The 14,571-nt window shown below is 44.4% G+C and overlaps 1 protein-coding gene across 2 annotated transcripts; it reads left to right on the top strand.

Annotated features, from left to right (window-relative positions):
- The first annotated feature begins 1,286 nt into the window (after window positions 1-1,286).
- On the top strand, window positions 1,287-8,893 carry LOC135544084 (CLOCK-interacting pacemaker-like). Of its 2 annotated transcripts, XM_064971460.1 has the most exons (5): window positions 1,389-1,479; window positions 1,584-1,657; window positions 5,213-5,430; window positions 6,803-7,062; window positions 7,397-8,893. In XM_064971460.1, exons 3-5 carry the CDS (start codon window positions 5,220-5,222, stop codon window positions 8,627-8,629), a joined length of 1,704 nt encoding a protein of 567 aa, XP_064827532.1. In that variant the 5' UTR covers window positions 1,389-1,479; window positions 1,584-1,657; window positions 5,213-5,219; the 3' UTR covers window positions 8,630-8,893. The 2 variants fall into 2 exon arrangements, with proteins under 2 accessions (XP_064827531.1, XP_064827532.1); XM_064971459.1 differs by lacking the exon at window positions 1,584-1,657 and having other exon boundaries at window positions 1,287-1,479.
- Window positions 8,894-14,571: the final 5,678 nt, after the last annotated feature.

Here is a 14,571-nt window from a genome sequence, read left to right as displayed (position 1 = left end):
TGTTTTTTACTGCGAGAGGACACGTTAGAGAGAAATGTCCTTAATGAGGACACGGGGAGGATTGCTACACTGCCTCCTCCAAACAGGAAGTCACGTCCACGTGCTTTGACTACTCAGTCCCCTCAAATGTCCGGACCCTGCACTCCAATTGCCCCACTTCCGCCATCCCACTTCTGTCACAACGTAGGAAACGTTGGGGCAGGGAAGCGAACGGCACCAATGGAGCTGTTTAAACGGTTAAGTGCCTTGCTATAGGGCACAACGGTAGTAGAAGGCAACAAGGATACTGATACATTCCTGACCTACCAAGAATGTGTGAACAAAATTCAATAAAATGATTTACTGTATCACTATTGTCAACATATTATTTAATCTTCTAACACACACACACACACACACACACACATATTTATTCACACAGAGCAAGAATCAGAATTAATGACAATAATTAATTAATCAGAATGAATGATATCAAGTTGGCTATAATGTCTTTATTGTGTAAACATAACTACCATGTCCTTGCATATGTTGTTCATATGTTGCATATGTTGTTCGAATAATGTAACAGAGTTATGAAATTGTACTCAGTCTCTGGAGTGGTTTTCAGCGAATGTGTATGACCACATCCCCGAGACACACGAGCCACCCTGGTGCTTTTACGCACTCACCGCGTGGAACATGTGCGCTCGAGGAGCGTGGCCACGCCTCTGAAATGCTTTCACATGTTGCCGCACACGTTCTTACCGTTCGCACCCCAGCAAAACTCAAATCTGTGGTCTCTCGTCCACGTGGGTCTCGCTGTAGCTGCTTCACAGCACACCTGAGAAAATACCCGACAGGATTATGACGATGTCTCATTCATAAACTCTTAGTTCAGTTTAATCTCAAATGCAACATGGTGCCATCCCTACATGAATGGTATTGAGCCTAGTGTGAGCTACATGAATACGTACAAAATATATGCCTTGCTCATTGTCATTTGGTAATGTATCTATGAATAGCCTACTGCCCATGTGTGTGTGTGCGAATACGTGTCTTTTTTTACACTGTGTTATAGCGTTGTGTGTGTGTGTGCGTGTGTGCGTGTGTGCGCGCGCGTCTGTGGCACACACATGCGCTCCCCTACACTTCGCTCTGATTTTAGCCTAAATCCCGCCTACTTTCAGTATACCTCCTCACGTGGATTAAACCATGTTGCCGCCCGCACACGTGTTTACGCACGGGATTGGCCACAGCACTGCTGTCTATGATGGGTACGTCACTGCTGACCGGGGCATCACCACTAGGCTATTACTATTCAGATAAGGAGGAGGGTCTATGCGTAATGCACATCATCATGGACGCTTTTTGTACAGACAGGGCGTATAGGTGCATTGCCAGTTACAATGTATCGACTCGAGAACTCAGCGACAACATTAACGGGTGTTTGAAAGACTTTTACATTGTTATTCTGGATGAGGATGCCCTACCGAGCAGGAGGTAAAACATTTTTCTACAGGATGGTACCCTAGCTAGGACTTGAAACTTGAGGAATTCAGTTATCTACATGATTCAAAGATGCTTTGGTTGGTATCTGCCTATAGACTGAACGCTTGTAAGGTCCTAGGGCGGTGAGGTTGACAAGGCAGACGGTTTAAGGACAAGGACAGAATAAATGGTAAGACAAATTATAACATTGGCTTCATAATGATTATACTTCATACTTTTGCATGCATATCTCCAAATATCAACAGTTGAATAATTTAAGGAGTTTGTTCCAATATCCCCAACTCTATAGCATACTGTTTAAACAGGTCACGCTACCAATTTGGTGCCTTTTGTGAAGTGTAACTTGGTCCCCAAAAATAACTCTGTTCAACTTCATAAAAAAACACGTTTTCCAATTTTATGATTTTTTTTTATATTTCTACTACAGTAAGTACCTGTTAAGTACCAACTAAAATAATAGGTTTGACCTCACAGTCTTGATTTCATCTAAAATCAAACATAAATCCCCTTGTGACAGGGGTTTGGAAGCTTGTTGTGTGCAACAGGGAGTGGCAATTGAATGCAAGCTTCACAAAGAACATTTTATTGTTAAAACATTCTAGCATGTCTATCTATGGGTAACTGGGTTGACGTGTTATACCCGACCCCAGCGCCATGCACAGACCTTTTGGGGGGCAGGTGCTGAAACTGTAAAAAGGGCACCAACAAATATATATATTTGACAACTGTCGTTACAGACTTGTTGAGCAATTATGACTTTTATTATTTAGTTACATAAAAACAATAGATGGCATCTTAATGGTTAATTAAGTAAAACATATTTAATGTAGATTTAATGACGTCTTGGGGGCAATGGATTCAGAACAACAATGACAAAAACTGTACATTTTATTTTACCCAAAACAAAAGGGCACTTTAGAGACTGGAAGGGAAAAGGGGCATGTGCTCTGTACAGGTAGAGCTCTATCTGCGCACGTGCCTGCTCAACCCGCTCAGTTTTACACCACAAAACACCAGAAAATGGCAAAAAAAGAGTAGAATCAGCTCACCTGCTTTCACACCATGGTTTGACTATTAGTTCACTGTTTCTTTAAAAGGGAATAGTTTCACCATATTAATGAAAGTTCAGTTCACGTAACACGGTTGACCTTAAAATAAGGGACAAATGTAAACTAATCACTAATTACATGAAATAAATAATCTTCAGAAATGACTTTTTCAAAGCAGGAGCATAACTTGGGTTTTACAATGATGGTACAAACTTGGAGAAATGTTGGGGTTAAGTGGGTCACAGAGGGTCACAGAGGGACATGTCAAAATGCTGCATTTCGGGACTTTAGCAAGTCTGATGTATTGATTTATCCATGTGGTCTATATTGATAGGGCACTTCATTTAATATAACAGGCTTTTAAAATTCAATATTGGTGCACAACTTCTACTTAAAATATCAAAGGGATCCAAAAGGAACTATTTTGGTGGAACGACCCAAATACTACTTTATGAAAACTTAGTTAGGGCTTTTAGTCTTTTGATTATGGCTAGCTGACTAAACCCAACTCCACGATTTACGATGGAGTTGAGCGGCGACTATTGTTGGCGGACTTGACCTCCGACATCACACAAAGTGAAGTTTCTATCAAAAACGACTGATTTCAGCACCCTGATTTCAGCACCCTGATTTCAGCACCCTGATTTCAGCACCCTGATTTCAGCACCCTGATTTCTGTGTATTCTTTGGATGCTGAAATCAGTCGTTTTTTTAAATTAAAACTTCATTTTTGTGTGACGTCAGAGGTCAAGTTCGCCCATAATAGCCGCTGCTCAACTCCATCGTAAATCGTGGAGTTGAGTTTTTAACAGTTATTTAACTCGGCAAGTCAGTTAAAACTTCTTAAGGATCTGACCCTTTTTTTCAATTTTCCCCTAAAATGACCTAAAATAACTGCCTGTAGCTCAGGACCTGAAGCAAGGACATTCATATTCTTGATACCATTTGAAAGGAAACACTGAAGTTTGTGGAAATTTGAAATGAATGTAGGAGAATATAACACATCACATCTGGTAAAAGATAATACAAAGATTTTTTTTATATATATATATATATATTTCCATCATCTTTGAAATGCAAGAGAAAGGCCATTAATCTGACTTATGACTCTAGGCACAATTAAAATGTTGGCCACTAGATGGCAGCAGTGTATGTGCAAAGTTTTGGACTGATCCAAGGAACCATTGCATTTCTGTTTAAAATGTTGTATCAAGTCTGTCCAAATGTGCCTAATTGCTCAATATTTACATTTTCAAGTACATAACTGTGCACTCTCAAACAATAGCATGGTATGTTTTCACTGTAATAGCTACTGTAAATTGGACAGTGCAGTCAGATTAACAATCATTTAAGCTTTCTGCTAGCGCAACCGTCCCAAGGGTGGGACACCGATCTGTAGAGATGTTTATTAAATACAAATTCTTATTTACAATGACAGCCTACCCTGCCCAAACCCAGACCACGCTGGGCCAATTGTGTGCCGCCCAATGGGACTCCCAATCACGGGCCGGTTGTGATACAGCCTGGAGTCGAACCAGGGTCTGTAGTGACGCCTCTAGCACTGAGATGCAGTGCCTTAGACCCGCTGCGCCCACTCGGGAGTTTAATCGTCTAGATTATGATAAGGAAACAGTGAGTGATCCATGGTCTTCAGACCTGACAACCAAACTAAATTGTTCTGTGTACTTGGCAATGCTTTCACATTATGATGATGCTAAATATTCTGTGCATCGTGCACACGTGTCAATGGGGGTTGTTATTTCTATGTAGCAGCTATAGTGCCACTGCCAGCCAGCAATTACATAACACGGTTGGAGGAGGTACTTTGCACAGAGGCTGTCTAGCCACAGATGATCTTATCAAGTTACTCCTCCCTCATCCGCATGCAGGTCCTAGGGTGTTTACTCATAGGCTACGCCACGTTACAGCGGCTTATAGCAAACATGTGAGCCCTTACTCAGCGCTGCTTACTCCAATTACTCGTTATTCAAGTCATGCTGGATGGGCATTGTGGTGATGTAGATTTGTATATCCTTAAGATACAAAATGTGGCAACAGCAATAGCTTAGACCATTCGGAAGTAAGAAAATGGTGTCCCATGTTTCTCCCCACATTCGTGATCCATAAACTGATGGAACTGTAAGATGTAGGCTAATGAAAAAGTTATATTTGATGTCCTTAATCAATCAACCTCTTGGGGACTATTACTCTATCGTGTTGGTACTCCAGCATAAATATCTATTCTGATACCCTCAGGTTGAGCTTTAATAGTGATAAGCTGGGGATCATTTAGTTCACAGGTCTGTTATATAAAGTGGAGCTGGTGTCATGTATATGCTGGTGAAGGCTGTAATGTCAAAATCCATTGCTTTTTTTTAGAAATTAAGAAGCATTTTTTTGTCCTCTCTGGGAGTGTCTGAATATCTCTTGCGCATCCAGTTAGTTCCTCAGTTCATATGCCTATTTTGGACTATGAGGTCACAAGCATATACTTTTCTCCTTTGTACACACTATCCATCCATGCCCAAATCACAGTAGGGATATATGAAAGCATCTTTACTCTACTGAGTTATAGCTGAACCAGCCACGTAGCCCAGCATTCGTCATCAAATTGATCAGGAGGACACCTGGTCCCATTGCGGTGTACATGTTTCTCACTGCTCTCCTCCCTGAAGGTCCGTGATGCCAAAGGAGCAGGCACATTTTGGGGAGCGGCCCGAGCGCGTACCCCAGGGCACCTCTAAGAATGCCAAGGATAAGAGTAACAGTGCCACTCTGCGGGCATCCCAGTGTGGCACTCACAGAGACCAGGAGGGTAGGAGAATGGGCATGAACGGGAGGATGTCACTGTCTGACTCAGAGAAGGACTCAGAGAAAGACTCCGGATACTCTGGTGAGTAACTCTCTACTTTTGGCCACAAGAGATATTCTCTTTTTGTCCCCCAGCAAACATTGGCACTATGTGGCCCAGGGTTGGGGTCAATTTGAATTGTCCCATAGAGATGTATAGAGATCATTACATGGAAATAACTCATATTGCATGGACAATGCCATTGGGGGCTTCCTCCATTTTAAAGTAGTCATTTGTGTGGGGATTCCTATGAGTTGGCAGCCATTAGCCAATGATCAGAGTATTGCCTTCTTTAAATTGGGTTGCGTATGGTTTGTAAATGGCTTTAAGCTATATGACCGCCATCTAGTGGCCACATAAAAGTTATGACACAAGATTGTGGCAGTAAGTCGCCAATATTAGTTTTACACTTTTTCAAACGTCAAAAGAATACAAACATTGACTGCTTTAAAATGGAGATAGCCTCAATGGCTATCTCCATTTACAGACAACATAATGGCTCAGATATAACGTTGTGTTCTCTACACATCTCTATGAATTGGCCACACCCCACAGGAAGTTAATTTGAATTGAAGGAAGTAGAATTTAATTCAAAACAAACCAATTCAACTGAGACGTAAAACATGAAAGTCTCATTAATTTGACAAATCTTTCATTAAAATGATATGTCACCAATTCATGCAAAGAATACACATACCATTTAAAATATTAGTTTGATTATAACTGGAATCATTAAAACGTTGGGACCAGCTGGGTTTGCGTACAGCACATACTGGAGGAAAGGGAAAGAGGATACCTAGTAAGTTGCACAACTGAATGCATTCAACCGAAACGTCTTCCACATTTAACCCTACCGCTCTGAATCAGAGGAGTCATACTGGTATCGTACATTCACCCAACTACTTTAAGATGAATTGCACCAACTAAGTTGCTCTGGATAGGAGCGCCTGTTAAATGACTTATGTATATAGTGGCTGTGTCAACAGGATGAATCTCCTCCCTCTTTCGTTTCTCTCCCTTTATCTCTTACTCTTTCTCTATTTATTTATTTTCTCTCTCTTTATTTATTTCTTTTCTCTCTCTTTATTTATTTCTTTTCTCTCACTCTCTTTATTTATTTATTTTCTCTCACTCTCTTTATTTATTTATTTTCTCTCTCTCTCTATTTATTTCTTTTCTCTCTCTCTCTATTTATTTCTTTTCTCTCACTCTCTTTATTTATTTATTTTCTCTCTCTCTCTTTATTTATTTATTTTCTCTCTCTTTATTTATTTCTTTTCTCTCACTCTCTTTATTTATTTCTTTTCTCTCTCTCTTTATTTATTTCTTTTCTCTCTCTCTATTTCTTTTCTCTCTCTCCTATTTATTTCTTTTCTCTCTCTCTCTCTCACCTCCTTCCACCCCTCTTCCTCAGAGACTGGTTCGGACTCGGTGCAGAATGATCTGGATGACCAGCGTATCAGCGTAAGTGAGGCCCACCGAGCCCACAGCAGTAGCAGCTCCCTGAACCACCGGGCCCACAGCAGTAGCAGCTCCCTGAACCACCGAGCCCACAGCAGTAGCAGCTCCCTGAACCACCGGGCCCACAGCAGTAGCAGCTCCCTGGGCCACAACATGCCCCCGTTTGAAGAGCAAAACCCCATCTACGTCATCAAGAACCTGGTGGTTAAACCGGTGAGACACTTTGGTTAGCATTGTAGATTACCATAATGTTTGGTTAGCGTTGTAGATTACCATAATGTTTGGTTAGCGCTGTAGATTACCATAATGTTTGGTTAGCGCTGTAGATTACCATAATGTTTGGTTAGCGCTGTAGATTACCATAATGTTTGGTTAGTGATTGCATTGTCTTGAGGTTACCCTCGGGACAATAATTTGTTCATTTCATAGCATCCTTTCCTCATCCTCTTCCTGCTCCTGTTTGTTTAATCTGAAATGTGAAAGTAACCACCTCCCCATGTCTTCTCTGTCACAATACACCCCTGGTTATAACCTCCTGATGGTATAGTCTGGACCAGAGCAACTACTGCACAGAACCCTGGCATGGGGGGGAGGATGGGACAGTCTGTCTGGTTCCAAGGCCCCCACACAGCTCCTACTCATCCAAAAACCAGGGGTACCCTCCCCCGTCCCTGCCCACAACAATCCACAGGGCCAGTCCAAGAAAGGGGGCAGTAGAAACAACAAGAACCATAACAGCAAAAACTCATACCTCCCCATCCTCAACTCCTACCCCCGCATTGCCCCCCACCCAAGGAAGGAAGGCTCAGAGCAGAGCAGAGAGGGTGCAGGGGATGTGAAGGAGAGAAGCATAGAGGGCCAGAGCCGGAGCAAGAGGGTGTGTACGGAGGACAAGAGAGAAGCAGTGTCCACCACCACTCATCTTCGACCTCAGCAGCACCAACACCACCAGCGAGAGAGCAGAACCCAATCCTATTACAAAGTCAGCAGCAGCCAAAGCTCCTCCTCCCACCTCCCTCACCATTCCATGGGTGGCCCTGCCTCCTCCACCCAGCAGGGATCTCACTACTGCCACCAACGTGCCAAACCCAGCCCCTCTCCCTCCCACTCCAACGGTATTGGCTCCCCATCCGTCATCAGCTCCCAAAAATCCTCCTCCACCTCGTCCTCCTCGTCCTCCACCGACAGCTGGGCCCCAGAGGCTACAGTAGACCTGTCCAACTGCTTGTCTGACTGCTCATTGGTGCGTCAGCGGCGCTTCCTCAACACGGCAGAGATCCTGAGCCAGTCGGGCCTGCTGGCCATCACGCTACGCACCAAGGAGCTGCTGCGCCAGAATGCCGCCACCGAGAAAGAGCTGGCCCAGCTCCGCCAGCACGCCCAGCTACTCTGCTTGGCGGCCCAGACCGGCCAAGAGGCCACCCAGCAAGGACCTAATGAAGGTCCCAGCCCCATGGACAAGCTGCTCCAAGCCATGTCCCAATCGGGACGCTACCCGAGCCTCGACTGGACCTACTTTAATGCCAACAGCAACAACCGTCCCGAGAAAGGAGACGAGGCTGAGAAAGACATCAGGGACAGTAATAACAACGACAAGCATAGCCCGTCTCAGAATCCGTTGGTGGCGGCGCCCCTTGGTAACCATGACGATAGCACATCACCTCCGTCGCCACTTTTCGCCCTGTCTCCTGACCCAGAGGACTGTCCCGATGTTCTCGGCAGCTTGCTCTCCTTCCCCCCCTCCCCAAAGGCGGGGCCTGAGACATGGGGGAGGCGCTAAGCCCCTGTGTGACCCCACCATTCGCCCGGATAGCTCAACCCACCGGGCCTATTTACTCTAGCGCTTATGGGGAGGGGCCTCCATGGGGGACATTTTGATGGAGGAGCATGTGCCACTGTAGGGGGAGAAGCTAAGGAGAGAGGGGAATGCACTGAACTGTGCAAAACTGTGAATACCCGATCTTAACTGCATTACATCTGATGGACTCTTTTTTTTTTTTTTTTTGTTGCTACCACACTTAAATAAGTTAAACACTTAAATAAACACTTAAATAATTATCACAATATTGTTTATTTTATTGATCTAATTAGCCAGGGTATTTCAATAATGAGAACATACAAATATGCTTCTTAGGGGACGTTGTAAACAAACATGAGGGTCCATGAATGGATTATCCAATTCAAAACATTACATTCCAGCACATCTATCATTAAATGTATGGAATAGAATTATTCTGCTAGGGCCCTTTTTAAACATAGAAAGGTTCTCGGTTGTAGTTTTCTTAAAACCCTTGGTAAAACGATAACAGCACACGAGGATACTAGGGGCTTATCAACATAATGGGAAAATGAACACAGACCATTCCATTATCCGTTTGCTCAGGCCTTTCGACGCTCCTGGACTGCTTCAGTGGCGCTGACAGTGTGAAAGGGGACTTTGACCTCAACCGACCGTCGGGGTCGTCTCCAATGAACTCCTGGACTGCTTCAGTGGCGCTGACAGTGTGAAAGGGGACTTTGACCTCAACCGACCGTCGGGGTCGTCTCCAATGAACTCCTGGACTGCTTCAGTGGCGCTGACAGTGTGAAAGGGGACTTTGACCTCAACCGACCTTCGGGGTCGTCTCCAATGAACTCCTGGACTGCTTCAGTGGCGCTGACAGTGTAAAAGGGGACTTTGACCTCAACCGACCGTGGTGGTTGTCTCCAATGAACTCCTGGACTGCTTCAGTGGCGCTGACAGTGTGAAAGGGGACTTTGACCTCAACCGACCGTCGGGGTCGTCTCCAATGAACTCCTGGACTGCTTCAGTGGCGCTGACAGTGTGAAAGGGGACTTTGACCTCAACCGACCTTCGGGGTCGTCTCCAATGAACTCCCTCATGCCATGGTCAGTGCTACTGTGCTCTCTGGTCATGTTGAGCGCGAAAGCCATTCTCAGAATAAAGAATGGCCTGCATGTAGCCTTGTACACTGCAGCTCTGAAGTGCTTTATATATTGTGGGCCATGTTCTCTCTTTGTTCACAATCATATTACCAGCCAGATCCTCTGGTGTAACATGAGACTAGAGTCAGATATCATGGAGACAGACACTGTACTAGAGGCACATTGGTCATAATACCTGATTGAATTGTAGTTAGGCTATACAGTAGTCAGACTATTTTGATGTGTATGGCACTGGGATATCACTGGCTATTTCTGTATAATTTGGTATGCTCCTTTGATCCTATTTTGTAAGTGTGTTACCTAAAATGCAGTATGATTGGATTATGGTAATGTGGGTATGAGCACGGACATGTAATATGTTTGTCTGCAGCTTTATGGTGGATTAAAGGAGCAATCCGCATTTCAAACAAGTTTTTGCCCCGTTGCTGATTTGGTAAAAAGCTGAGGGACGGGGCTAAATAAATGGAACCACTCTCAAAAGAAGACATTTAGCTATGGATGCAAGGACCGAACATCGTTGAGATCAACATTATAGTCATGTTTTGAGGCTATAAGTGTTTTTTTTTAAACAATTATATTGTTTACAAACAACAGATTATAAAAAGGTTATATTTTCAGTTCAGATGGGAATCTACAGTTGAAGTTCATGAGGCATTTATACTGTGTACAAAACATTAAGAACGACTACCTTATATCGAGTTGCACTTTCATCTGAATTCACCTGGTCAGTCAGTCATGGACAGAGCAGGTGTGTATACTGTTTTGTACACTCAGTGTATAAGTTATATTTGTCAAGAATCAATAGCATCATTCCTTGGAAAGTCAAATGTATGTAGCAATCTCAGCTTGTACAGTTGTGAAATTTGACTGGTTCTATGAAAACACAAAACTATAGGACTTCAGTTGTTGTAGATAGAATTAGAAGTGAATTTGAAGATTATATAAAATGTATGCAATTGTGTCAAACCAAGTGTTGTTCCCTCCTGCTTCAGATGCCTGAACACATATGCATTAAGATGATGTAATAAAGAGCCCCAATTCATTCAATAAATACAAAATGACTTTAAGTTCACTTATTTGGAGGTCTGTGTTATGGTTTAATGTGGGTGATATGGTGATGTTTCCACCATCGTTGCTTAACTATTTACATAATCAGAATTACGTAAGTGACATGGAAAAGCCACTGAGTACCTCTGACAGACACAAACACAGCCATGAATAAAAGACAGGGACTATAACACATGTAGTAATCACAGCCATGAATAAAAGTTAGTCACCAAAACAGTCATCAATAAGCTGAAACATGTGGATCCCTCTTTGGCCGTCTGGCCCAGGGCCTATTATCTACAGAACTTTAGCACGTCAGATGTGTCAACACAGTGTTCCAGAACGGAACCCCCAGTCAGGGTGAAGGTGACAGCATCTAGTTTTGTGTCTGTAGTTTGTTTCTCAGGAGGACCACCCTGGGTAAACTTCACATACTGTAGATAGTGAACCTGGGACTGCCCAGAGATAATGCAGAGATAATAAAGAAACAGTCAGACTGACACCTGATCTTTAACTGGAGGGACACATGTTGCAAGGACCAAACAGCCGTCTTGTTCTTAGATGTCTGAGGCATCGACCTGCTCACTGTCTTAGTCTACCTGGTTTCTCCACTGAGGCTTCTCAAGCCAGCATGAGTGTCTGGAGTACTTTCTGAGGTCATGGACTCTTCTACGTCTGGAGTATGCCTGAGGTCATGGACTCTTCTACGTCTGGAGTATGCCTGAGGTCATGGACGCCTCTACGTCTGGAGTATGCCTGAGGTCATGGACTCTTCTACGTCTGGAGTATGCCTGAGGTCATGGACGCCTCTACGTCTGGAGTATGCCTGAGGTCATGGACTCTTCTACGTCTGGAGTATGCCTGAGGTCATGGACTCTTCTACGTCTGGAGTATGCCTGAGGTCATGGACTCTTCTAAGTCTGGAGTATGCCTGAGGTCATGGACTCTTCTACGTCTGGAGTATGCCTGAGGTCGTGGACTCTTCTACGTCTGGAGTATGCCTGAGGTCATGGACTCTTCTACGTCTGGAGTATGCCTGAGGTCGTGGACTCTTCTACGTCTGGAGTATGCCTGAGGTCGTGGACTCTTCTACGTCTGGAGTATGCCTGAGGTCATGGACTTCTATGTCTGGAGTATGCCTGAGGTCATGGACTTCTATGTCTGGAGTATGCCAGAGGTCATGGACTCTTCTATGTCTGGAGTATGCCTGAGGTCATGGACTTCTATGTCTGGAGTATGCCTGAGGTCATGGACTTCTATGTCTGGAGTATGCCTGAGGTCATGGACTCTTCTATGTCTGGAGTATGCCTGAGGTCATGGACTTCTATGTCTGGAGTATGCCTGAGGTCATGGACTTCTATGTCTGGAGTATGCCAGAGGTCATGGACTCTTCTATGTCTGGAGTATGCCTGAGGTCATGGACTTCTATGTCTGGAGTATGCCTGAGGTCATGGACTCTTCTATGTCTGGAGTATGCCTGAGATCATGGACTTCTATGTCTGGAGTATGTGTGGACTTCTACGTCTGGAGTATGCCTGTCATGTCCCCCCCCTTCTAAGTTGCGGGAACTCCATAGTGGGCTGTGTGGGGAAGCTCAGTGTGTGTGTGTGTGTGTGTGTGTGTGTGTGTGTGTGTGTGTGTGTGTGTGTCCCGAGTTGCGGGAACTCCATAGTGGGCTGTGTGGGGAAGCTCAGTGTGTGTGTGTGTGTGTGTGTGTGTGTGTGTCCCGAGTTGCGGGAACTCCATAGTGGGCTGTGTGGGGAAGCTCAGTGTGTGTGTGTGTGTGTCCCGAGTTGCGGGAACTCCATAGTGGGCTGTGTGGGGAAGCTCAGTGTGTGTCCCGGCCAGACACAAAGTCCAGAAGCTTGACGGTCAGATACTCACATCCCTGAAGAAAACACAAACAAAGACAATATGACCTCGGATGAATCTTGAGAGACTGACGTACTTCTCCTAAACATAATACATTACTATTCATATATAAAAACATTCTCTCCTTGATCTCCTCTATGAGGCCTGTTTCCAGGACCCAGGTTCAGCCTTGTCCTGGACTAAAAAACATCCCTGAAACATGAAGATGAATCAGTTGCATTGAAGATTGATGACATTTTCCTTACACTCCACCCCAATAAGCCAGTCCCTCCAGTAGCCATATGTTATGTTCTCAGCTATTCTCTCATCACTACCGGGGGCTGAGAAGTTCACGTGGAAGAGCGTGAGGTCTACTGCAGAGAGGTCTGGCTAGTAACATATGTTTGAATACAGCAGGATGCCTCTAGCAAGCCCAGTGTAGCCAGTCCTCCTTTCATTTGGTTTAAACAACAAAAAGGACAACACAGAGTGAGGGACGTGCACAAGAGACTGAGCTCATAAAAGTAATTACTGTAAAGGGTTTTATCTCACAAATGTACCAAAAGTGACTAGGCCCAACTCAGCAGTTATTGTACAAAACATACTTACTGGTCCACATGACAACCAAACATCCAAATAGCCCCTCGCAGCAAACCGCACAATGTCTTCCCTGTCCTCCCAGGTCTGGACAGGGCTGAGGACCCCCAGCGGACGCAGAATTGAAGACTTTTCCTCCATGACCTCACTAGCAGCCTCCAGGGTTGTGGCCGCCTTAAGCTGTGGGTTGAATGACACGATATCACAATGCAAATCACAACCCCAGGTCTGTATTCACAAAGCATCTCAGAGTATGAGTGCTGATCTAGGATCAGTTTGCCATTTTAGATCATAATGAATAAGAGTATACAGGTCACTGCCAAAATAAAGGAAACACTTACTTACTGCTTACTGACTTTGTCAGTCGATAGGAATATTAGCCCGAGCTATTTAGGAGGGATATCACACCTGGCACAAATGGTTGTCTAGTTCTGTTTTTCCTGCTGAGGGGTGCCCTATACCTGCGCCCAGAGGGGAGTAGTTCAAAGTCCGGGTACAGGGGGTGGCTTGGGTCTAAAATGATTTTGTGAGCCTTGTGGAGGGCCCTGACCTTAAAGATCTCATCCAGACCTGTCTGTTTGACTCCAAGTACCTTGTGGAGGACCCTGACCTTAAAGATCTCATCCAGACCTGTCTGTTTGATTCCTAGTACCTTGCTTGCTGTGGTGATAATCCTTCTCAGCATATTTCTCAGGCTGACAGTGCCATTGCCAAACCAACAAACAATACAAAACATTTAAATACTCTAAATACTCTCACTTGAGTAAATGAGGGATAAAAAGTAGATTGAGAGCAGGTTCTTCTAACATCCCATTATGCTTAGGGTCATGTATAACAATGCTGGACAGGCCATTATGTTTGCTACAATGGCTTTGCCCCCATAGGATGACAATGCCCCATCCATAGGGCACGTGTGGTCTGATGAGCATGAAAACAATGTAAGCCATATGATGTGTCCGTCTCAGTCACCAGATCTCAACCCAATTGAACACGTATGGAAGATTCTGGAGCAGAGGCTGAGACAACATTTTCCACCACAATCAACAAAACATCAAATTATGGAATTTCTCATGGAAGAACTCCAACAGAGTTCCAGACACTTGTAGAAATCTATGCCAAGGTACACTGAAGCTGTTCTGGCTCGTGGCGGCCTAACGCCCGAATAAGACACTAATGGCATTTCCTTTATTTTTGCAGTTACCTGTATGTACAGGAAGGACCTGATCCAAGATCAGCACTCCTAGTCTGAGAAGCTTTGTGAATACAAGCCCAGGGCTCAGG

Source organism: Oncorhynchus masou, chromosome 8 (assembly GCF_036934945.1).
Source record: "Oncorhynchus masou masou isolate Uvic2021 chromosome 8, UVic_Omas_1.1, whole genome shotgun sequence".
Classification (NCBI taxonomy): Eukaryota; Metazoa; Chordata; class Actinopteri; order Salmoniformes; family Salmonidae; genus Oncorhynchus; species Oncorhynchus masou.
The sequence above is the reverse complement of the archived record's forward strand: the minus strand, read 5'-3'. Positions and strand labels throughout refer to the sequence as shown.

Bases quoted from the DNA above. Each gene is read 5' to 3' on its own strand.
- LOC135544084 (XM_064971459.1), top strand. From the start codon at position 1,325: ATGCACATCATCATGGACGCTTTTTGTACAGACAGGGCGTATAGGTGC. The intron at 1,480-5,212 runs GTAAAACATTTT...TCCTCCCTGAAG, and splicing joins GATGCCCTACCGAGCAGGAG to GTCCGTGATGCCAAAGGAGC. The intron at 7,063-7,396 runs GTGAGACACTTT...CTGATGGTATAG, and splicing joins AGAACCTGGTGGTTAAACCG to TCTGGACCAGAGCAACTACT.